This window comes from Pseudorasbora parva, chromosome 14 (assembly GCF_024679245.1).
Source record: "Pseudorasbora parva isolate DD20220531a chromosome 14, ASM2467924v1, whole genome shotgun sequence".
Lineage (NCBI taxonomy): Eukaryota > Metazoa > Chordata > Actinopteri > Cypriniformes > Gobionidae > Pseudorasbora > Pseudorasbora parva.
This window is the reverse complement of record NC_090185.1, coordinates 7,293,164-7,317,438: the sequence shown is the minus strand read 5'-3', so window position 1 is coordinate 7,317,438 and position 24,275 is coordinate 7,293,164. Positions and strand designations below refer to the sequence as shown.

Here is a 24,275-nt window from a genome sequence, read left to right as displayed (position 1 = left end):
CCTCGAGCACAAACGCCCAGATCAAAAAAATAATATTATTTCACTATTTGAGGTTCACCGGCCTGCCGATGGGCGTACATTTTGGTAGCCCGTCTAAAAAAAAAACATAGCCCCGGAACCCAGGTTGGGTGATATGGCGCAAAAAATATATCTCGATATATTTTGCCATATCTCTATATAAGATATATATCTTGTAAGGCTGCCCAAATCGTCCCAATGGAGGCTAACGATTGGCGGGTGAAGGTCGCTGCGCGTTCGTCTTTTCAGCGGGGAAAAGGGATTTTATTCCAATTCCTCGTTATCTGACTCCATTTAATGATAATTTAGAATTTAGGTTAGAATGCCAATTGGTTATTTGGTCATTATATTTAATAGTTTAACTACACATTTAATTATTCCGTTTAACCCTTTGTTGAAATTATACCCAACCTGAATAATTCCAGAGCAAGTCAGAATCAAAGTGTAACAATTTATTAACAGTCAGGTAAATGTATAAAGCCAATTACATAGTCAATTAAAAGGTAATCCATATATAACATCAAATACTCTGAAGTAAAGAATGAAATATATACCTGACTTCTGTTTAAAGTGTCAAGCCCTGAGCTCTTTGTAACATTCCCTTAAATACCCAGAAACAAATGCACAAACTCTTTGAAGTGTAAACACGAGTTCACAATGGGAATTTGCATTGATCAAGACTTGTATTGATGTAAAGGCCAAATGGTTGAAAGCCACACCCACCAAACTAAGATAAGATATCTTTAAACTCTTAAAACATTGATTATCTTTTGGTTAACTTCTGTGGAGTTGAGATATTTGTACCAGTCGCACTGAGACATTTTAAACGATATCAAACACATATAATACTGTATCGTGTGGATTGACATTGTAATATAGAGATTTTGTGTGTATTTTCAGTGATCTCAGCATGAGGGAGGGAAGGAATTGGGGGAGAGGGGGTCAACAGGGAAAGATGTAGATTAGCTGATACTGAGGTGAGACTTGCGTCTCCAGTGGTGTGTGAGGGACAGCTCAGATGTTAATTTCCTTTATTTTCTCAGAGAGTCCTTGTTCCTCATTCAGACATTTCGGCATATACTAGTTTTTTAGTCTTACAATCTCGATATCTTTACAGGAAAAATAACCCCCCAAAAACTACTGCAAAAACAAATATGCCAAATACCACAAAGTCTTTTTTTTATTACAGTGCAAATAGGTAGGCAAGAACAAAGGGCTTTTGCGACATTTAAAAAAAATCCCTGTATACAAAAATTATATTTTAACTGTAAAATAAAGGAAGAGATATTGCCTTCTTTTCATTCAAAAATAAAACAACTCAACTTAAGGTTGGCTGTGCAAATAGGAACAAAGTGCTTCTGCGACATTTAAACGGTACTTCAGCGCTGGGAAGATGAATCTGTATTTAAAGAGCATATTGCAGTTTAAAAAAAATTGAGATAAACATATAACCTTGTATGAAAGTGCCATATGAAAAGGTAATGCAGGATTTAAAATGTTTTTAAAAGACATAAGAGCACAAATTTAGCAGATAAAGTGGCCGTTTCGTTGGCTGTTTGTAAAACCGCTGTTTTTTTCAACATCGCGTCATATTACGTCACGAGAGGGAGTCGTCTGCCAAGCTCTGCATTGGCTCAGTGCAGAATAGGTTGGTATTCTGTAGTAATCAGTGTATTTTCGGTAGTTTTTCTATTTAAATTTATCATTGTCATTGAAAATTATTGTATCCAGCCTGTCAGGACATTCCACAGGTTTCCTAAAAAAAAAGTTGAGAAAGCTGCATTGTGGCGTTTTGTGCAGATGTGTGTGTGTGTGTTCACTTTACACCGCGGATTATCAGCGATATGATGAAGTTTAACATTGCAATACTCATGTAGTTAAAGGATAATATTAAATGATTAAATACTCACACGCAATGCTTCTTGGTTATTGTTTTTACATGAATCAATTTCAACATTGATTAACAAAGTATGTAGGATACATAAACACAAATGCATAGTCTCACACTTTAACAAAAAAAAGTCAGGAATTATGTGCTGATGTATATATAATATGTATACATATTTTATTCAAGCTATGTACATCGTTCACTCAAATACATCCTCACACTATCGACGGTGAATCGGCACAAAATAAACCCATAACACAGAATGAGTGAATAAAGGATCACAATAACACGTTATACTGTCTGTGGCTCGGCCGCGGCGGAGTGTGACGGCCGGTCGCGGATCCGTCAGACGATCAGCTCGGAGAAACCGCGTGAACTGAGCACTGTAACTGAGGCGATCCGGGCGAACACACACACACGAGCGTTCGCGTTAAACAGAGACTGGAGACTCAAAACAGAGACTCAATATTGCTGCTAGCTTTAGATAGAAAACATTACTTGTGTGCAAATGATTTGTTGAAAAGCATAGAACAGCAGCCTTTTCAACAGAAACAAACAGAGAGGGCGAGGGCGCACGTGCGCAGCGTATGTATGTGTGTTTATGTGTGTGTGTAAAAAGGCACTGTAATGGTTGCAGCAACTGAGCTATAGCATAATAATACTCATACATCTAGCCTGTGACATTTTTGTGCATGATTTGGCAATAGGGGACAGCCATGCTGGTGAAAATCAAGGTGACTCCCGAATTTTTTGATTTTGTATGTTTAAAAAATATCATGAGATAGGGAGGTGAGAAACGTGCTCGGCTCGTCGTGTTTTTCCTCACATGCTGCGAGCCACGACCATAGGAGCATCCACAATGTCCACGCGAGGGAAAAACATCGTCTGCGAACTCGTAACGTTATGTCAGCAAAAACAGCACCGGGTAACGTTTCGCCCGCGCTCGGCTTTAACGTCTAATGTGGACTGCGAGTATGACTTAAGCCAGATGGTCTGAACTTATTATTAGTTTCTGTTATTGGTATCAATACTCCTAGATGACCAATAGCAGCTTTGCGATTGCCTGATACATGATAATTATCTGCGAAGTATTGTAATCTGAGCACAGTGTTAGCGTATGAGACTCTCTCACCTGCTCTGTTTTCCACTGTTTCTCCTCACACAACAACTCAAATCCTCTCTTCTGATCGTTGTTCTGTCCAATCCTGGCCTGTCCCTTATTGTGTGTCATAATTGCATGGCTGTGGTCTGCCATATGAGTATTAATAAACATTTATAATTTCCTCAGCGTCCGAACTGTCATTGCGATCCATTGTTTTCCTATGGTTGAAAGTCACGGCACTCCCTCTCGTTATGTCACTTCCGGTTTGCGCATTTTTAGATGCGGAAATAAAATTCTCTCACAAAAACGACTCAAAAAGCCTTATTAGCGTATTTACAAGTATATTTCAAAGAATCTAGGTCCTACACAGCAAATTGCCCGGTGTTCATTTAACTCCTCTGGTGTACATTTTACACTTCTCTGGTGTATATATAGGTCCCATTAGCCTGGTGTTTAAGTAACACTTTCAAAAGTGTTGAATATATACCCCTCGACAGTGTACATTGTTTTACACCAAAAGTGTACTATATAATCTAGTGTACACTGTGTATTACTCTCTGCAAGAGTGTATTATACACCAACTTAAAAGGTTATTTTTTACACTAATCGGGTAAAAGCCTACCACACAGGTTTATTCTAAAAATGTAGAAAGATTAATTGTGCTTTTAGCAGTCTGGAAATAAAGAACATTTCTATATTCCCAAACGGTCACCATTTTGCATTGTATATGTATATATAATAAACAGATCACACAAAAAAAAAAACTTTCAAATCACTGTATTTATTTTCTCAGATTTACCAGGCCACAAAGAAATGCAATACAAATTGTTCAAAATAAGTTACAAAAAAGCAGAATGTTTTAACAAGTTTAAACATTCAATTAGGCAGCTTCAGAAATAGGTATCTTCTAATAACCCTTAAACAAGTATACTTTTACACACCCACCACATATATTCAAATAAACAAATGTTCTACATTATTTTCCGGGAGAATTTGCAACACGTTAAAAATATTTCATGTTTTTAAAATGGAGGTGACAACAATACACTATATTGATGAAGCTCCTTTGCAGGATGTGGATCAGTTGTGTCCAGTTGCTAACAGTACAGTTCAGTGCATAGTTGTTGTTTCACATGCAGAGCAGGGAAGGTAGCCTAGAAATCTAGACGCACCCTAGCGGCAGCAAATCTAAATCTAATCTGCCTGCGAGTGTTGACTAGCAACTCTCAATACACTTCTGAGCTGTAAACGCAAACTCTGGTCGGGCCAATCACATCGTGTATAGAGTCGGTGGGCGGGGCTTAACATAATGACGGCCGAGTTGCGTTTGAGTGCTTCTAGTAAACACAGAAACTGGCGAACGGCGGTCTTTCGAATCAGCTTTGACCGCGACTCTGGAAGACTTGGAGTTAAGCTTTTCTCTGAGAAAAGAACAAAGAACGGCACTGAAGTCATTCTTAAAAAGGGCAGATGTGTTCAGAGTTTTGCCGACCATATACGGCGAAAGTTTAATCTTTCAACGAGCTCTGCTTCACCTTCGTTGCTCCGGTTGTTGTAGTGCTATCCTATCGCGTGCAGAGGGAGTTTGAAAGACAACCGTTTATCCGCCCCTCGGATTGAGCTGTCAATGGTGAGTTTCCAGACCAAACATCTTGATGTGGGTCTGGCTTGTCAGGCTACAGGGAAGGTTGTGCAGGTCCAACTCTCTCGAAAAATCCTGGAATGCAAAACCAGAACAATTACAATTAATATTATTTGTATTTTATAAATACAGCAAGTTTATGGTGGAAAAAGTTCCATCATCTTAGACTTTGGTGACTCAAACAAGAAACTATTTTGGTTAGAATTGACTGATTTCCAAGTACATTAAAGGCTTACTTACTTCATCCAAAAATGTTACTTCTGTTATTAATTACACACCCTCATGTTGTTCCAAACCCGTAAGACTTTTGTTCATCTTCAGAACACTTAATAGGGCTGCACGGTTTCAAGTTTTTCATTAACCGTTAACCGAGGCCCTTAGCGGTTAATACTCGGTTAACCATAGTGTGCGTCAGGGTTATTATTTTTAGTTTATTAATTTGACGACCGCCATCTCCGTAGTGAACGCGCCTATAGAGAGAAATGCACATCATGGATTACACAATCAGAGAGTAGCCTATTTCTTTTCGTTTTAAATTGTTAAAAGACATTTCAAGTTTCTTAAGATCTATTTCATGTCTGCGAGGCGTACGCTGAGTTTCGTTAAATTAGGATGAGATGCGCTCCAGTTCACGAGCAATGCGAGTGGCCGCGAGGGCGCCTGCATGATTAGGGCATGTAGTAAAATATGCAGCCGAGAATGATTCACACAGACAGCGTTTGACTCGCGCGGCTGCTGAGCCTCTCCCGGCAGAGTTCAAGCATCTGTGGACTCGTTCCTTCAGCTCTGGCCATCTTGCTTTCAGTCCGCGATCAGCTTTTTTGTTTTCTTCATTACAGTTAAAGTAACGTCTGCTTTTCTCTAGTCCCTCACAAGTTTCTCACTTCAAACTTTCTTTCTTCTGATCCGTTATGCACAGCGCGCGCGGCTCCCGCTCTGCTTCTGCCCTAATGCGACTTTTAGTCCAGTGTGACTTATGTTTTTTTCCTCTTCATGACGCATATTTTGACTGATGCAACTCATACTCCGGAGCGACTTGCCCGCTTAGTAAGCTGGTCATGACTTCTTCTTGTGGATACTACCCTAACCCTATGGATACTACAAATGTCTGGGAGCGCTCTGGCGGTCTATAGGGGTGCAAACATATATTACAACTAAATTCAAGGCACGTCATTGACGCCACTTAACCGAGCAAAATGTTTCACTCGGTTACGCAATTTTTAACGGTTAATCGGTCAATCGGTTAACCATGGACACCCCTAGTGGCGGAGCGTCTGATGCCAGGTCTAACACTCGTATGCATTGGTGGAACTTGTGTTAGGCTGGGTTCCATATGTTGTGACCCCCACGGCGGTCCCATATGTGTATTTTCCACGGTACGGCTCCCTACAGCGAGCCCGTGTCTTTCTCTCGGCAGAGCGTCTCAGTGCGGTGTTGTTACCCCACCTAAGAGGGCCGGGGCCACCCCTGGGACTTCCGTATGTTGTACTGCCCTCGGCCAGTCCATACGTGTACTCTCCACATGGTAACTCCCTCTGGGATAATGTGGCTTCCGCAGCGGCCCCGGGGCACGCTTTCCCAGCGTCATCCAATAGTCCTCTGAATGGGTCTTGTAGAACAGCAGTGTGACTCTTCCTGCAGGAATTCCCCGCCCGTTCAGACGGGGTCTGAGGGACTCTGGCAGGGCGCTGGAAGTGGTAGTAACTGTGGCGTTTTCCATAGGGATCCCAATTCGTCTGTCCTTCCAACGTACGTCGAAGTGACCGACTGAAAGGGAATGTCTCAGTTACGTATGACAACCCTCGTTCCGTGAAGGAGGGAACGGAGACGTACATCCCGTCGCCTCAGTGTCTGTACCATCACTGCAGGCCGGATCACTAGTTCAGCTCCTCAGTTAAAAAACAACAGTACGTGTCGATCGCTTCTTTTTATACCCACACCACGGGGGCAGGGTGCGATATGCAAAGAATGCACGCCAATGTTCATCGGCCCGTTTTCTATATTTCGAAGCTGATAGGGGCTCCCAGAAGTGATCCCAATTCGTCGGTCCTTCCGACATACGTCTCCGTTCAATAGAAAAATTAGATCAACAACTCTCTTAAGCCCCTTCTGAAGTACTACTTAAAAAAGAGTGGAACTTAAAGAACAATATGATCAAAATAACAATTGAAAAAAACTCAACTAAATTTGCTTTGGTCTAAAGGGATTTTTTATGTACATGGGGAGAAGGCAGGCCATTTATTAGCACGTTATATAAAAATGTCAGCCTTCTAGGTAAATCCCACATATTCGTAACCCATTGCAGCAGTTGACAGTGGACCCTAAAGAAATTAATAAAACTTTTAAAAAATACTATACAAATTTATACACTTCAGAGTCTTCTGGAGACACATTAGGTATGTTAAAGGGGTCATATATACATACATATTGTATAAAGGTCTGATTGTATGGAAATGTGCGTTGGCAGTGCCTGTACACAACCATCCTATAATGATAAAAATCCATCAAGTGTTTTTTTTTTTTAAATCTCCTTATATGTTTTCCCCTGTCTCAAATCGAGCCGTTCGGCCGACACCCCTCCCACGACTGTTGATTGACAAGCAGTTTCATCTCAGACCCGCCCTGAGCGAGCTCTGTCACAGTCTGTCATTGTGAATAGGCTGTAAAAATTACTTTTTGCTGTAACTCAGTAGTGTAAGGTATTACTAATCAATTTCCAGTAATATTTTACTCGGAACATTTTCAGTAATGCTTGCGTTACCCCCACCCCCCAAAACAATACAATAAAACGAAAAAGGAAAAGGAAAAAAAGACGCCATACATTAACGCATGAAAAATGCAAGTTATTACCTGTTCGTGGTCATTCAATAGCCGCGTGTGGTGTCCAGGTTAGTAATTAAATACTAAATGACAGCTTCTGATATATTTTTGTATAGTGATTTACTTCATTTTCCTTCAATTCAGTACTTCAATTCATCTCCCTCTTGGTGTACATTTGGATATTGTGTGACATAGTCCAGTGAAGGCGTACGTGTTTATTGCGTATTTTACAAAAGTGCCGCAGGCATGATTTCAGCCTCTGTGCTTGCGCTGGCCAGTGGAAAAGTGATGATTCTGAAAACTGATGTGTCGTCCTTGCATAAAGCCAGACTGACTATCATCTATAAGTGTATCTAAGCATAACTTTAGTCTTTGTGCGAAAATATGAGCCAGTAGTTTTGCATCATTGTTTATCAAGGTTATGGGCCTCCAATTGTCAAGAAGCAGACAATCCGTATTGGGTTTAGGTAACAATGTAATTAAGCCTTGACACATAGATGATGGGAGTCTACCATTTTCTATACCCTCCTTAAAAAAAAAAGTGATAAAAATTCTGAAATATAATCTTAAAATACTTTATAAAATTCACCTGTAAGGCCATCATTTCCTGGGGATTTATTATCTTTTAAACTTACTGAAGTCCTTCTAGGGATATATCTTGATCACATATGTCCTTCTGAGATTCATCAATACCTTGTGCCACATTTTTTATGTGCAAAAGGAAATTTGAGCTCTGACTATTGTGCTCAGAATATAAGTTTTTATAAAATTCTCCCACAAAATTGGAAATTTTTGAGGGGTCTTCAGAAATCTGCTCATTAATTTGAAGTTTGTATATACCGTTAACACTAAAATTTCTTTTTTCTAAATTATGAAAATATTTCATATTCTTTTCACCATGTTCTATCCATTTTCGCCTGGAACGAATAAAAGCTCCCCGTGCCAAATTTTCATAGATATTGTCCAACTCAGATTGTAAATCAATTAAAATTTTGATATCAGCTTGTGATTGCTCATTCTTTTCAAAAATAGAAATTATTTCCTTAAGTATTCTATCTTGTCTCATTCTTTTTTCCTTGGATAATTCTTTTCCCCTTTTTATGGCTATATTACGGATCTGAAATGTTGTATATTCCCAATGTTGGCCATATGTATTGTCTTTTTTTGCTTTTGTAAAGTTTTCATTTATAATTTGTTTGGCTTTTTCTCTGAAGGTCTTATCACTCAAAAGTGTATTATTTAATTTCCAATAATTTGGTTTATATTTTTTTGATTGATTCCTTATACATAAAACTAAAGTAACAATATTATGATCAGAAAATACAGAGGGTTCTATTTTGGTTTCTTCCACACTGTCTAGTAACTCATTTGAAATGAGCCAGAAGTCTATCCTGGATCTCTTAGATAAGTCTTTGCTATTCCAAGTGAACTGGATTTGATGTGGATTTTTCAGTCTCCATATGTCACAGCAATTTAAATGCAGACAAAGATTATTAAACTCTTCATAAGTGCCTCTTAAAGATCTTTGAGGTTGACAGTCTTTGATAGGGTCACTTATGCAATTCCAGTCACCCCCAAAAATTAGTTTAGCATTGATGAAAGAATTCAATAATGCATGTATTTGTTCTTCAAATTCCATAAACAAAAGTGTTTCTATGACTATTATTATATGTTACCCAAAATAAAGATATCCTCCATATATTCAATAACCAAAATAATCCATCTTCCTGCATCATGAACTAAATTTTTAAGAATTTTCCCCTGAAAAGAACCTTTTAATATGGCAACGCCAGCCGATTTGCTACTTCCATAAGACATCCAGATGTTGTCTCCCCACTGATTCTTCCAGAAATTAAAATCTGAGGCTAAGGCATGAGTTTCTTGTAGAAAATAAAATTCCGCCTTGAAAGTTTTGCAAAATAAAAATACAGCTTTCCTCTTAATCTGATCTCGTATACCCCTTACATTAAGTGAATAGATTGACAAAGACAAGTTGAACGTTAGAACAAGAAATAGATTCATAGAAAAATTAGAAGAAAAAACTGAGCTTTATGTAGAACAAAGAAACCAAATGATTTTCTACACCTTTTAAGTGTTTAATAGAACAAGCAAACATGGACTTATAAATCTCTGACCTTTTAGCTTTCAAACATATAGCAGCATGTCGCTATATAGCTAATTTAAAACACTGAACTTCTTAAAGGGTGTTGTTTTCCTTTAACCTAATATCACTTCAGGGCAATCATTACATTCTTATTTCTTTACCCTCAATGATGGCTTTGGCTCCGACAAAGAAAGCTTTTTTCCCTTGCTTTCGTGCTTCTTCAATCTGTGGCCATAGTTTAATACGCGTCTCTTTGTCTTTAGTAGTTAAGTCTTCGCCGAACTTTAACTTCTTTGTTTTGAGGAATTCCGAATTCTTTGCAGATTTCCATACCTTTTCTTTGATTGATCTGAATGCAAACCTTGTAATCACTGGCCGATTTTTTCCATACTCTCTCCGTCCGATCCTATGGCTTACGTCAATGTGGGCTCAAAGATCCTCTTCGGGATCTTGAAGGACTGCCTTATAGATGTCAATCATGTCAAATACAACCTTTTTTTAAAACCGAAATAACTATCTCGCAACTATGTCGCAACAATAAGAAAAGAACAAAGTTATTGTCATAACTTAGAGTTTACACAGATCTGTTGTGTCTATGAACAGACCTAAGCTATTCCCAGATATTGCCAGATAATCACTTTACCTCTAAAATAATACTTATAACAGAGTTGGATCGTCATGATTTCTTGCATTGTCTTGAGCATTCACTTTTTTGCCAATTCTCTATTGTTAGTCTGGATAGCCCATGTCATTATGCTTCATCATATCGCCTTCTACTGGATGTCAAATGCTCTCTGCCTACATTTTAGAATGTTTAGAGCTACTTCTGTAGTTGTTTTGGTGAAAGTAACTCAAAAGTAATACAGGAGTAATGTAACGCATTACAATTCTGAGACAGTGATATTGTAATGTAAAGAATTACTTTTAAATAGCAGTAATAAGTAATCTATAATATATTACAGTTTGGAAGTAACTTGCACAACACTGAAAATGGATAAAGCGGTTGAGTCTCATTTAAGATGCTCAAAACGAATAAATAAAGAGAGGAGTAGAACCTAGCCAAGAAGCATCTGTTACTATTCTGACTTTAAATCAGTACTAGGTAACTTTTGCTCTCAGGGTCCCCCTACAGTTGGGAAAAAATATTCCCCTTTACAACTGTCGTAAACTCTGTCATCCTACATCAGGTGGATCAGTGACCCAAATAAGACATCATATCAAACGACAAATAGGCGGTTACACGCAAGTAGGCTATATGTAACCTTCTCTGGTCCGGATAGGCTTAATGTGATGAGATATTAGTGAGGCCCGTAGCTTTCTGTTTCTGTGGTCAGCTGTATAAACATAAACGTGTAGTTCTTCAATGAAAAAAAATAAATCTCAATTAGTTCTCTAATACAATTCGTAAAACAAAGTGCTGCGTCATTTACACTTCACGTGAATAACATGCGAGACATCATAAACCTAGGATAAATGCATAATATAGCAGCTGTTCTTTTACAACTAAAGAAATATCGTATTGATCCATCTAACAGCATATCACCTAATGATTATCACACTGAATAATGAAATAAAACACTTACAGTCTGCAATGACGCACTTAAAGGGTTAAGTACCACTCTCTCATTTCTGTTAATAGGGAGATGTGAGGGAAGATGTTTCGGCCGGGACTTTTTACTGCGCCGAGCCGAAGTACTCTCAGAAGTGCTATTCCGCCATACATTATAGTTCTCCTTTTTAATCCACTTAGAAACGCGCCACATTTTATTTTGTCACCATACTTGATCGTTCAACTATTGGTGTAATTGTATTTAAATAGGGGAAACGTGGAGGTGTTTGGTACTTCTAACTTGATCTCTGTTTGGTACCATAGTGAATGAACTGGGCTTAGTGGGCTAAGCTAAATGCTATCAGGTCATCACCGCGCGTCAGAGAGATTAAGTGCACGCACTGAGACGAGAGAGGTGTGTATCAACTCGTTTAAGTTAAGGGAATAACATAGTTTAATATGAAAAAGCGGTGAAGTAGCCCTTTAATGGTATTCATTCAGCATAAATTCCACCGACCATCAGAGCAATCACTCAACATTAACCGGCTATCACATCTGAAAGTACCAAACTGCTCAACATCTGAGTGTTCTATGATCAATATGACTTTAAAGGTGCCATAGAATGATTTGAAACAATGTTAAATTGTTCTCTGATATCTACATAGAGGGTATGTGGCTTATTTAAGGGAAAAAATTGTCCAGATACAGTTTTACAGGTCCATTTACAACCCTAGAAATTGTCCCTAGGATGTAATTCTCTGTTTTTGCCTTATTTGGAAGAGTCATGAATATTAATGTTGAGCTCTGCTCTGATTGGCTTATTTCAGCAGCTCACAGCAGTTCAGTGAAGCGATTCGTGAGTCCTGACCGTCCTGACAGAACACAGACCGACTGAATGACACTTTAAGCAGAACATCTCAAATGGAGACTGAGATATTCCAGCTTTATTGGCATTTTCAGATCATCAGCGCACAAGAAAGAGCTTGTGCTCGTGTGGTTGTCAGATTTCAGTAATTAAATCCCCCAAACAGAGCTTTTCTGTGAAAAAAACCTGTATGATATCCAGTGTTTTACCTAAACATGTCCAATCTGGCCACCATATGCACACAAGCTCTTTCTCGCGTGCCGGTGAACTGAAAACACCAATAAACAAGAAAGCTGAATTTTTTCAATCTCCATTTGAGATGTTCTTCTTAAAGTGTCGTTCAGCCTACATTTTAGACTTGTCTTTTTTCGTCACCGATATTGCATGTTTATATAACGTTAGTCACAATGTAGGCTAACGTTACGCAGTGACTGTGATGTAGCCTAATCTGAAATACAAATAGGCAAAAACATCGGGAAACACCTAGGGCTGGACAATAATTCAATATCAATATATATCGCGATATAATTTTTCTCAATAACGGTGATATGATTTTTAAACACATTTCCGATATTTCGATATGATTGACGTTCATGGCGCAGCCATCAGAAAGAGCAGAACACGATTGGCTTCTTGAGCGATGACGTACACCACGGACACGCAGCCAGTGCTCAGCAGTAGGCTGATAGATCCAACGCAGCACGTTTTAGCTACAAGTTTCCCTGACCGCAACACAAATGTGACTGAACGAGCTTCCAGAAGTAAGGAGAAATAAATAGTTGATAAGAGAAGAAAGACTTTCTTTCTAACTTTCTTTAGTGGCGTGGAAGTGGTTCGTCTATCTAAAGCACTATTCGCACGGGATAATTATCTAGGGACCTGTGATTTAGAAATTACTCCCCCACATCTGAGTTTTGCATGGCGCATTCGCACGGGATAAGCTAAGCCTGTGATTTTACTCGAATTCTCCCGGATATGATGTCAAGACTTCGTTATAGCTGTATGAAATCATAAACAGGCATCCATATCGTTTTGATTATTTTACAGTAGCCTAATAAATAAATATAATTTTGTTCAGTTAGTGAACAGACGCCATGAACTGATCTCAGACCAGCGGCAGGAATCAGATTTAATTTATCACGAGTGAGAAGCTTACAATAGCCTATACGGCGGAAGATTCAGTTTCAAAACTAAATGTAAAAGCGCCTATTTAAACAAGCTTGTCATTGTACTGTACTGTTCTGTTATGTTTTTCATTAAGAACAGTATTGATGTTAATATTAAACACACCATTCAATCAGATTACTCTCAAATTGATACTCATTCTAAAGTGAAAGTATCCGCGTGGGCGCGGCTGCACGGGGATTTATAACGGTGAGCATTAATGAATGCAGACTTTATTCTTCATGAAAGATAAAGATAGAAATGCTCACAGGAAGAAAAAGCTTGCAAAAATTATATACAATCCGCCTAATCCTGGCCAAATCACAGAGATGTCGATTCGCACGGGACTAATATTATCACAGGAACTCGGTGTTCGGCGAAATATGGTAGGTCATTTGCGGGGGAATTTTTACTTTACAAATTACAGACATGGCCTTTTCGCACGGGATTAAGATCACAGACAACCTCTGCAATTATTACAAATCACCAGAGGTCCCCAGATAATACTAGTCCCGTGCGAATGGGGCTAATATTAAACTTCAGGTTTCAGTGTGCTGCAAAATGTGCCGGAGAGTTGCCGACTAGGGGTGTGAATATACATCGACATAGACGCATCAATCTAATGTCTAACAATACGATGCCAAGCGTTAAAAATAATCCATGTAGACTTTTTTTGTAAGAGGCAAGTGGCACATTTGTTTTAATACTTTCCACATTTGCACACAATGTCATGTATTAACACCAACGCGTTCATTCTCGTTTAAATTACCTTTCAAAGCTTGTGAAAGACGGTCAGACATGGCTTCACGAAAATGTATCATTTGCTCGTGTTTAAAGCCTTGCCAAAAGCAGCGTGCACTCATCTCAAACAGCACAAATAGGCCACTGAATTGAGTCTTATTTTATTTATTTTTTGTGCATCAGTAGATAAAGGTATAGTTTTGCATAAAAGGAGAATATAGCGCTATGAATCGTTCTTCACTGAAATTTAAAACTTAAAAGAAAATGCTCAATAAACTGCGTCTGCGAAGTGAGAGTCTTATGTTTATTTGACAGTGATTTCACATTTCTTGTTCGTATAAAGGCTAAATACATATAAAAGGTGAACATTAATTTATTTGTACCATTTTTATTTCTAAAATATTATATAGTTTTATAGGAGGAGGTTTCATAGACTTGGCAAATTAATTTTTCAGAAGTTTGTAGGTACAGAAATCCTACAAATGGTAGTTTTTCTAAAGCTTTTATATAGTTCATATCGATATCGAAATTATATCGTATCGACCAAAATTAAGAAATATATCGTGATATAAATTTTGGCCATATCGTCCAGCTCTAGAAACACCATACTTCAGCTCTCAAAAATATAAATATATAACTTAAATTTTTACAAAATGAATCGCCCTGTCAAATGACTATCGCTTAAACTTATATGGTGGAAAAGGTGCCGTTTGCTAGAAGGATCGAGTGAACGATCTGTAAGCAAAGTATCTTCGGTTGTATATTTTAATACTAAATAATATTACCCTTTGTCATTAGACACACTATTTAGTTTTGTATGGTCCTTGGTGTTTCCTATTGTTACTGTACTAGCATCTTGTGTTATCTAGACAATGCTGTCGCTCTAAGAAAGTTTCAATTGAATCAGAAATTGTTTAAACAGTCAATAAGTGGATAAATCGCAACTTACTGCTTGCAGGAATACAGTTGTAATTGCCACTTTCTTCAGTTTAAGACGCTGAGTGAAGCTTGCTTGAAATGACCCGAACAAACGAACGATCTTGAATTAAATTGTTGTGGTATCCGATTATAAACATCAACCATGACTGTTGACATTTTTTTATCTGTGGGAAGGGTAGAAAAGTCTTCCTGCACAGTCTGGAACATGAAGTGTTCATTTGCATATAAATGATCCCCAACGCTTGCGTCACGGTTGGTTTTATGTTGAGAAGCACTTTTTTCCCCCTTGAGTTTTGGATTCACGAGATTTACATAAGAAGGAGGAGGCAATGATGTTTGAGACTCACAGTATGTGATGTCCATATACTGAACTCTTATTATTTCTTCATGTCAAGGTTAATTCAATTTTTCATTCTAGGGCACCTTTAATCATATTTAATTTAATCATGGAGACCCTAGAATTGGTAAAGAGCTCCTTGAAAGGAAAAAATCCCACGGAGGCTTAGCTCTTCCTAATCTTATGGGCTACTACTGGGCTGCAAATCTTCAAAAAATTATTTGCTGGTTCACTTCTCTAGAGGTTGATTGTTGTAAGGTGGAGGCAAATACTTGTATCTCTACATCGCTTTCTGCTCTAATAACAATGCAGCTACCTCTTCCTACCTCTAAATACTCCTCAAGCCCAGTTGTACGTTTAACGCTCCAAATATGGTCACAGTTTAGACAAAGACATAAACTAAGTAACCTTTGTATGCTAAGCCCAATTTGTAATAATCACTTGTTTCCTGGAAAAATAGATTTCATGTATGCAAATTTGCAGAGGATAGGTTTGGCCAAGTGTAGTGATTTTTGTATAAACAACACTTTTGCCAGTTTCAACGACCTCTCAGAGAAATTCCAACTGTCACAATCTAACCATTTTCGGTATTTTCAAATCCGCCATTTTATTCAATTCAGACTTGCCACCTACTTCACTACTGGAGACAATCTTAGAATCTCCTATTGTTCTTAAAGGTCAAACTGCATTAATATATAAGATAGTGATGTCCCCAAATAACGGTTTAATTGACAGAATTAAAGATGTATGGGTAAAGGATAGGGGTGTAAGAAAATATCGATACACGTGAATATCGCAATATTATGTTTGGCGATACTGTATCGATTCTCAAAAACGCTGTATCGATGTTTATATATTTATTTATTTACATCCAAGATTCGTGGCTTTGTGTTCGGTTTAAACCACAGACTGTTTAACACCCAACCGCTAGATGGCAGTGTTATCTCAGAAAGTATAATGGACGCGGAGCCGGAGAAGCGCAAGGTGAAAGTGCGTGCATCACTAGTGTTTACATTAGCAAACCCAGCTCTCAAGACGATAGCATTATTCCGCTCCTGCAGTATACAGAGCTAAAGTGTGGACTCATTTAGGCTTCAGCTAAAAAGAAGCCACTAAGGAAATCGACAAGAATCATTTTGTTTGCAAAATAGGCCAAGTTATGATCTAATACTCGGGAAACACATTGAAACAGAGAGCTCGCTTAACATCCTGATGTCACCCGCGCTGCTGAGAAGCATTTCGATAGAATAGACTGCACGTTTTCCTCTCAGTAACAAAATAAACACACTCCAAAACTGACAGCAGTGGCAGGAGAACGAAAGATAATAGCGATGTGGATATGGATGCACCAGCTCTGCAGTTCAGTTCTTGAAATAGCTCTTTATACAATAGACTGCTTTATAGAAAACAGCTTTAGGGTCCGATCACACAGAACGCGTTTTTCAGGTTCGAAAACGCGAGGCGCACTGCACTCCCTTTTTTGGTCTGTGTTTTTTCATTCAAAAATGAGCAGTGCGCTTTAATGTTTCTAGGCAACCCCCGAATCACCTGTACTGTCAGTCAGATCAATGTAACGGTCAACACAACAGAAGGCCCGCCTCTTCATTCATTTGATTAGACAATAGGAAATAAGCGCGATGATGTTGCACGCTTTTCTGCTCAGTTGACTTTTTTTCAACTTCATGCGCTCGGAGCGCTCCTTTAAAAACGTGAGGCGCCCAGGCCGCATAAGCAGCGCGCATAACGCTCTCTGCCAAACGAAATCCATTCAAAAAAGAGGCCTCTCGCTGCAAAAACACGTTCTGTGTGATCGGGGCTACTCTGTTAAATATAAAACAAACTTCACTCCATTTCATTCAGTCATGAAATGGACTGCACTTTCTGTTGTTAAATAGCCACTGCTATACTGTGAACCTTTAAAACATATACACATAAAGAATCCTGCAGTAACTTTACATTTCCCTCAACTTAGATTGGACATTGCATATGATTAGTGATATAAATTATAGGCTGTATTAATTAAATTAAACACTTTGTCTCGTGTTTTATGCTTATGGTTATGTTCTTTATTCTTTTAAATTATTAAAACAAAAACACACAAAAACAAAATATCGCAATATATTGCCTCTCTTACAATATCGCAATATATTGCAATATATCGTACCGTAACCCCTGTATCGGGATACGTATTGTATCGCCAGAGTCTTGGCAATACACAGCCCTAGTAAAGGACATAGGAGGTGATATACCTGACAAAATTTGGGATGAGGCTCTGATTAGAGTAAAAAAATCAACCTCTTGTGCATGCCTAGGTCTTACACAATTTAAAGTCCTCACTGTGTTATATAAAACACAGTGTTGAATTGGCTATTTTTGGAGTTCCAGAACATAGTTAGATTAACAAATAAAGTTAAAAATGTTATTGCTTTTGCCACCTTATTAGCAAGGGGAAGAATATTACTAGAGTGTAAGTCAACAAACCCGCCTAAAACTTCAATGTGGATATGTGACCTGATGTCATATTTAAGTACTTTGGCGAGAAGGGCTACTGTGGGGGAAAAGGAAGAAAAAATGTATAACTGTAATTGTACAATACCTTCTGTTAATGCTTTGAAAGATTTATAAATAAAAAACATTAAAAAATATAAATGAAGTATCACAGATTCCTAATATTATGATCTGAAGAAAGCTTATGCAGCGACTGTGTTCTTCCACAATATCCTGCCATTTTCTTCGGCATGTTTATTGCTGCTGGCTAGCATGAGGCGGTCTGCTCCATGAGTCGGTGGGCAGGGCTGCTGAATTACACGTGCTTATTATTCTGTAGAGGTGTGTGTTTCGTCACTAGATGACGTAAGTATAAAGCACATGATCGTTTTCTGGGCCTGGTGTCTATAAAACTTTTCTTTGACTAACAAGAAAGTTTTCAGCTCTGAAATTTACAGGATATTCTTATATTACCATGACCTTTTATATATCAAAAGCTCAAGGGAAAGTTGATTTCTCAATTCATCACCCCATTAATTGTAATAATCCATTCCAGTGAGATTTTTGTATGCAGAAGGAGTCTGACAACAGCTGTTTTATCCACATGGAGATCTAATCTCACCATCATCGAGTCCGTCTGTGATTACATGAAGAAACTGAAAAAACTGAGACAAAATCCACAAGAACTGAGACAACATCTCCAAGACGCTTGAAGAAACCCTCCTGCAAAGCTGCCTGAAAAACTATGAGCAACAAGTGTACCAGACAAAAGCTGTTTAAAACGCAAAGGGTAGTTATTAGGAGTTCATTGATCAACTAAATCTATTTATGACATTATTTTTGAAAGCATTCCCACTTTTCCACAAGTGTCTAAAACTGTCCACAGTCCTGTAGCTTTGCAGGAGGGTTTCTTCAAGCGTCTTGGAGATGTTGTCTGAGTTTTTTTCAGTTTCTTTATGTTTACAATTACAATTAATGGCAAAATAAATGTTTGAAAATGTAAACTGATATTACTTACTGACACTATTGCAAAATATATAAATAACTGGCTTAAAAACATTTTTTGGGGGTAAAAATACGAACGTGCCTAAGACTTTTGCACACTACTGTATATACAAAAGTATTTACAAGTAATATTTACAGAAGTCTGGAGCAAATCAAGCAAAATCCAGAGTCGATCGTCAAACAGGCGTGGGTCAAGTAAACAGGAAATATCAACGATCAAAATACTACAGTCACACTCACGAATACAAAACCCAAATAATCACTCACAATCAATCTCTCTGGCACGACAGTCTAGACTAACAAATGATACGAATAAATTGTGAGATGCGATCAAAGACACAATGGCACAATGATGGCCCCTTCAGTGTGTTTGGAGCTGTCTTTATATCTGGATCAGGTGAGGGGGAGAACCAATTGCAGCCTCCAACAGGTTAGCACAAGTCACCGCCGGTAATACAAACATGCATAGATTAGGAATATACAAGGAGAGAGAAAATTCACAAGACAAACACAGCCCAATAGGATAGGATAGATAAATAAATAAATAACTCCTCATAACTGTGTGTGAATGTGGTTGAGTGTGTTCAGTCTTTAATGATCAGTCATTGAGCAGGGTCAGATGTGGACCCTTGTAGTGTGTGTGTGTGTGTGTGTGTGTGTGTGTGTGTGTGTGTGTAGGCTTTTATAATCAGTCATTGAGCAGGGTCAGATGTGGAGCAGTTGATCATGATGATTTTCTTTCTTTCTGCTTTCATTGGTGTTTTTCTCCAGCTAATGTCTGTTCTGTGTTTCTCTGTCTCTGTTTGCTGCTGTGACATGAAGAGGAGACTGTGGCCGTGATTCAGGGAGAATCTGTCTTTCTAATCCATGATGATGGTTTTAATATACAAAAAGGTGACATAGAGTGGAAGTATGAAGACAGTATTATAGCTGAAAGAAGAGGATCAAATGGAGAGAGCACTCTACATGAGGATGTTCTTGATAAGAAATTCAAAGGCAGATTGCTTCTGGACAAATCTAATGGATCGCTGAAAATCGAAGACGCCAGATTCACAGACTCTGGACGTTATGAACTACGGATCATCAGATCGGGACATGAATCAGTGAAGACATTTATTGTTTCTGTTTGTGGTGAGTAACTCAAATCTTTGTGTAATAATGATTTAATGTTCGGTCAACACTGTGTGAATCCTTTAAATGAAGGACTGTGAGTTTAAATGACAGCAGATGAATCATGTGATCAGATATTATCTTAGTAATGACTTGTTTTTGCTCTTTTATTTTCACTCTCGCTCTGTACTTGATTCAGTTATAGCTCATGTGCAGTATTCAGCACAAGCATTGAAACATAATGCAAGATATTATGCTGTATATAAAGGCAGTTTTATCTCAATTCACTTTTTAGTATTGATCAACTCTTTCCCCCCTCAGTGTAAAAAAAGAAAAGAAAATAGTTGCCAGCCACTAGCAGCATTTTTGATCATTTTCACAAAGGTTTCATGGAACCCAGAATATGTAAGCCTGATGTGGTCATACTCAATTCTAGTCAGAATATGAGTCTGATGCTCCATTGGGCTGTGATTATGGGGCGTGTTTCAACCAAACCAGGAAAGACCTCGATTGGATAGACCTACAACCAATCAGAGCAGCAAAGCGACGCATTGTCAAATGTCAACCGAGCTCAACTGCACTGTGTTGCCAAGTCCACGTTTTCTTTCGTGGGTTGTTTTCAGTGTCCGCCGGTTGAAGCGACTTTTATATGATATATAGACCCATGAGTGTGAATTTTAGCAGGCAATCTTGCCAAAATAACACACATTTTACCCCTCAAACTCCCCCCAATCACTCCTCTATGGATCGTGGCCAAACCAAACCGCCTGACCTAAAAATTTTGAGGGCGGAGCTAAGTTCGGCTGGCATCCAGGCTAAGAATATGTAGTTGTATGGCTCATGGCTGTATGAATATATGAACATGAAATATATCAAAAAATGTAAACAAAAAATATGGAGTGTTTTCAGATGTGTAATAGCGCTCCCTACCATATAACAGTGAAAACACAAAGTTAATTTTTTTCAGAAAAGGTTTGCACTAAATCAGATCCATGCATTGTGTGTTTGTGAGCCAATTTGACAGCTAAACATGTAGTGATGGCATCTTATTAATGATAAACACTTAGGGTAACGGATGTAGACCAGTAAGAGCTGTGAGTGTAAACCTCACTCCCCTGATCTCAAGGGACTGACACTAGTGGATGCGTCCTTGTTAGCGCACCAGACTCCAACGCCAGAGACCACGGTCTGAATCTTCCTAGGGCGAGTAGAACTGGTTACGTTAGCAAAACAAAATCATTGAATTAAATTGCATCCGTTTTTTGATAGAAAATATAATTTGTCAGCAATTTCCTAAGCTCACCACTTTAAATATATAAAGTGTAGATTTAATCAGAATAAAACCATTAGACTGGAACATCCATCATCATCTTCCGCTTATCCGGGTCGCGGGGGCAACAGTCTAAGCAGAGACGTCCAGACTTCCCTCTCCCTAGCCACTTCCTCCAGCTCCTCCGGGGGAACGCTGAGGCATTCCCAGGCCAGCTGGGAGACAATCCCTCCAGCGTGTCCTGGGTCTTTCCCGGGGCCTCCTCCCGGTGGGACGTGCCCGGAACACCTCCCTGGGAAGGCGTCCAGGAGGCATCCGAATTATATGCCCGAGCCACCTCAGCTGGCTCCTCTCGATGTGAAGGAGCAACGGCTCTACTCTGAGCTCCTCCCGGGTGACTGAGCTTACAAACATACAAATAAGAGAAAAAACAAAGAGGAACCTCTAGTGTCAGTCGCTAGAGCAGGGGTCTCCAACACGTCGCTCGCGAGCTACCGGTAGCTTGTGGCCTGCTTGGTAGCTCGCTAAGACGTACTTTTCATCTAATCAGAGTGAGCTAATATAGACACGTATCCCACCCCCTCCAATGCAAATCAAGTTTGACGTACCGGCTGTGAGGCTATTATTTTTTATTTATGAACAAATGTAAATGTAAACATGCAAATTTAGGAATGTCACAAGTACCAGCACTTCGGTACCATGTTACGGCATTAAATGATCCCAGGATAATTGGTAATAAACAACTTACATTCTTGTCATTAACTCACTCACATAAGTCCGTTATGTAAATGGTTGTGTTAATATTTAAAAAATCGAAATGCAATGAAACATTCAAAATAAACTTTTCCTTACTGTATATTCAAAAGAGAAGATTTTCTTTAATATGATCTGTCTCATGTGTTTTCTTTCAGATCCCACCGACCCAGGGGAGATGCTTTTGAAGGGTCTTTCTGCCCAGTACCAGTGACATTATCACCATTCACAATCAATCCAGATCCGATTTCTCCTCATGTGACCGTCTGAAATCCCTGTATGAACGAGGTCTCTCTCTCTCTCTCCCTCTCTCTCTCTCTCTCTCTCTCTCTCTCTCTCTCTCTCTCTCTCTCTCTCTCTCTCTCTCTCTCTCTCTCTCTCTCTCTCTCTCTCTCTCTCTCTCTCTCTCTCTCTCTCTCTCGTCTGTGTGTGTGTGTGTGTTGTTGAGCTGTGCAGTTTAACAACTGTATAAAACACTAAAACATTTAATTTACTGATCTGTAGACTAACTCTCATCTTTATTTGATCCTCTCGTGTATATCTGATCAAAATCTCACATTTCATAATCATTATATAATACACACTGGACTAAACACTTGTGTGTGTGTGTGTGTGTGTGTGTGTGTGTGTGTGTGTGTGTGTGTGTGTGTGTGTTTAACATGTTGATGTTTAATCCTCATCAGATCAGTGACACTTTAGTCTCTTCACTTCTAGAAGTTTCTACACACGAGAGTTTGTGTCTAAATGAAGACGCTTCAGTGTCACTTTGACTGTTCATCTCTGTGTGAAAACTCTGTGTGACGCTTTTATTGCAGAAAATATCTGCACATTTATATTACTTCAGTATTATTTAGCTTTACAGGTTTTGCTCGTTATAATCTGTGCCTTATTTTTATGACACATAATTTCACTTCTATTGTTTCATCTGTATTTTGTATTATCTGAAGTAAATCTGCCCATCTGTGTCTCTGATCAGATGCGAAAAATGTGAATGTGACAATTTCTGATTGTTCTATATTTTATTTGAGAAGCTTTAGGACACACAGCGTTCATTTCCTGCTGTTACTGAATAAAACTAAAAAAATGAAAAATAACTGAGGGCTTTTGTCTGGTTTATGCTCGTCCTCATCCTCACAGATTGCACAATTAAAAAGATCAAGACACCGTTTTAGTTCTTCAGAATGTCACACTGATGTATGAAGGAGTAATAAAGCTGCTCCGAATAAATTAAAAGCCGTTTGACTGGTAAAAACTGAAGTATGATGTGAAAGAAATGATCGACTATAAACCAAATATATATAAATGTGCAATCACACACTGTAAAAAAGTTTTTTGTTGGTTTAACTTAAAAAAGTAAGTAACCTGGTTGCCTTAATTTTGAGTTTATTAAAATTAAAAATTTGAGTTGATACAATGAAGGAAATTTGTTTAATAAGAAGAAACTCAAAATATTTTTGTATCTGAACCACATAAAAAATCATGAAAATAGCACTATTTGGCATGTTTCACTGCGTCATCAGAAATAAAACACACACAATTACCCAATATGCTTACAAAATCTTTTATTAATATTTTAATAAAGGTTGTCGAATCTCAAAAAAATGTCATTGTATTAACTCAAAATTGTAAGGCAACCAGGTAACTTTTTTTCTAAATATTTTTTTACAGTGCACAAAACCCTAAAGAGAGGATCCAACATTCAGAAAACATTTTAAAATCACTTGTATTAGATTTACACAAAGCCCATTCTGTTGTTCATGGGGAGAAATATTAATACTGTAATATTTAATTCTCTGCTTGTGAATTAAGTGTTAATGTGAGTTATAAACATTTTAAAGGGGGGGTGAAATGCTGTTTCATGCATACTGATCTTTTTACACTGTTAAAGACTTGGAATCCCATACTAAACATGGACAAAGTTTCAAAAGTTAAGGTGGACGTTTGATGGGAGTATTTCTTTGTCAAAAATACTACTTCCGGTTAGTCATAAGTTTCGGCAAGTTTTTTGAGATCATGCGTCCCCTTTGACGTTAATGGGGGCGGAATTTCCTTGTATGGGCCTTACGGACAATTCTACCGGAAGAGCGTGAGAGAGAGAGAGAGGGAGAGAGCGAAAGTAACAGGCTACCCCCATCAAAGCGCTGGCTTGTAGGATGCTGGACAGGTGATGTGCACATAACAATGTCACCAAAAAAGTGCGTTTTTGGTTGCCAGACCAAGACAGTCCTGCACAGATTCCCAAAAACCCCGCGTTAAGGCAACAGTGGATGGAATTTGCTTTTCCGGATCAGCAACTGAGTTGCGTGAATGTTTATATCTGTTCGCTGCATTTCGGTGCCGACTGTTTCATAAACAAGGCCCAGCTCGACGCCGGATTTTCCGATCGTCTAATGCTGAAGGATGGAGCAGTCCCAACGTTAGAAGGGTGAGTGAGACTGCTTCAAATGTCTGTGTTTTTTTTAGTCCGCTTACTGTCTACAC

At 38.6% G+C, this 24,275-nt stretch overlaps 1 protein-coding gene across 1 annotated transcript in view; it reads left to right on the top strand.

Moving 5' to 3' along the window:
* LOC137039998 (uncharacterized) overlaps nucleotides 1–22,888 on the top strand; it is a 56,092-nt gene extending 33,204 nt beyond the window's left edge. The window contains exons 5-6 of the mRNA XM_067415397.1: nucleotides 19,484–19,792; nucleotides 21,953–22,888. Coding sequence (XP_067271498.1) covers nucleotides 19,484–19,792; nucleotides 21,953–22,008 — 365 coding nt within the window. The 3' untranslated portion in view covers nucleotides 22,009–22,888. The remainder of the gene's footprint in view (nucleotides 1–19,483; nucleotides 19,793–21,952) is intronic.
* The last annotated feature ends 1,387 nt before the right edge of the window (nucleotides 22,889–24,275 follow it).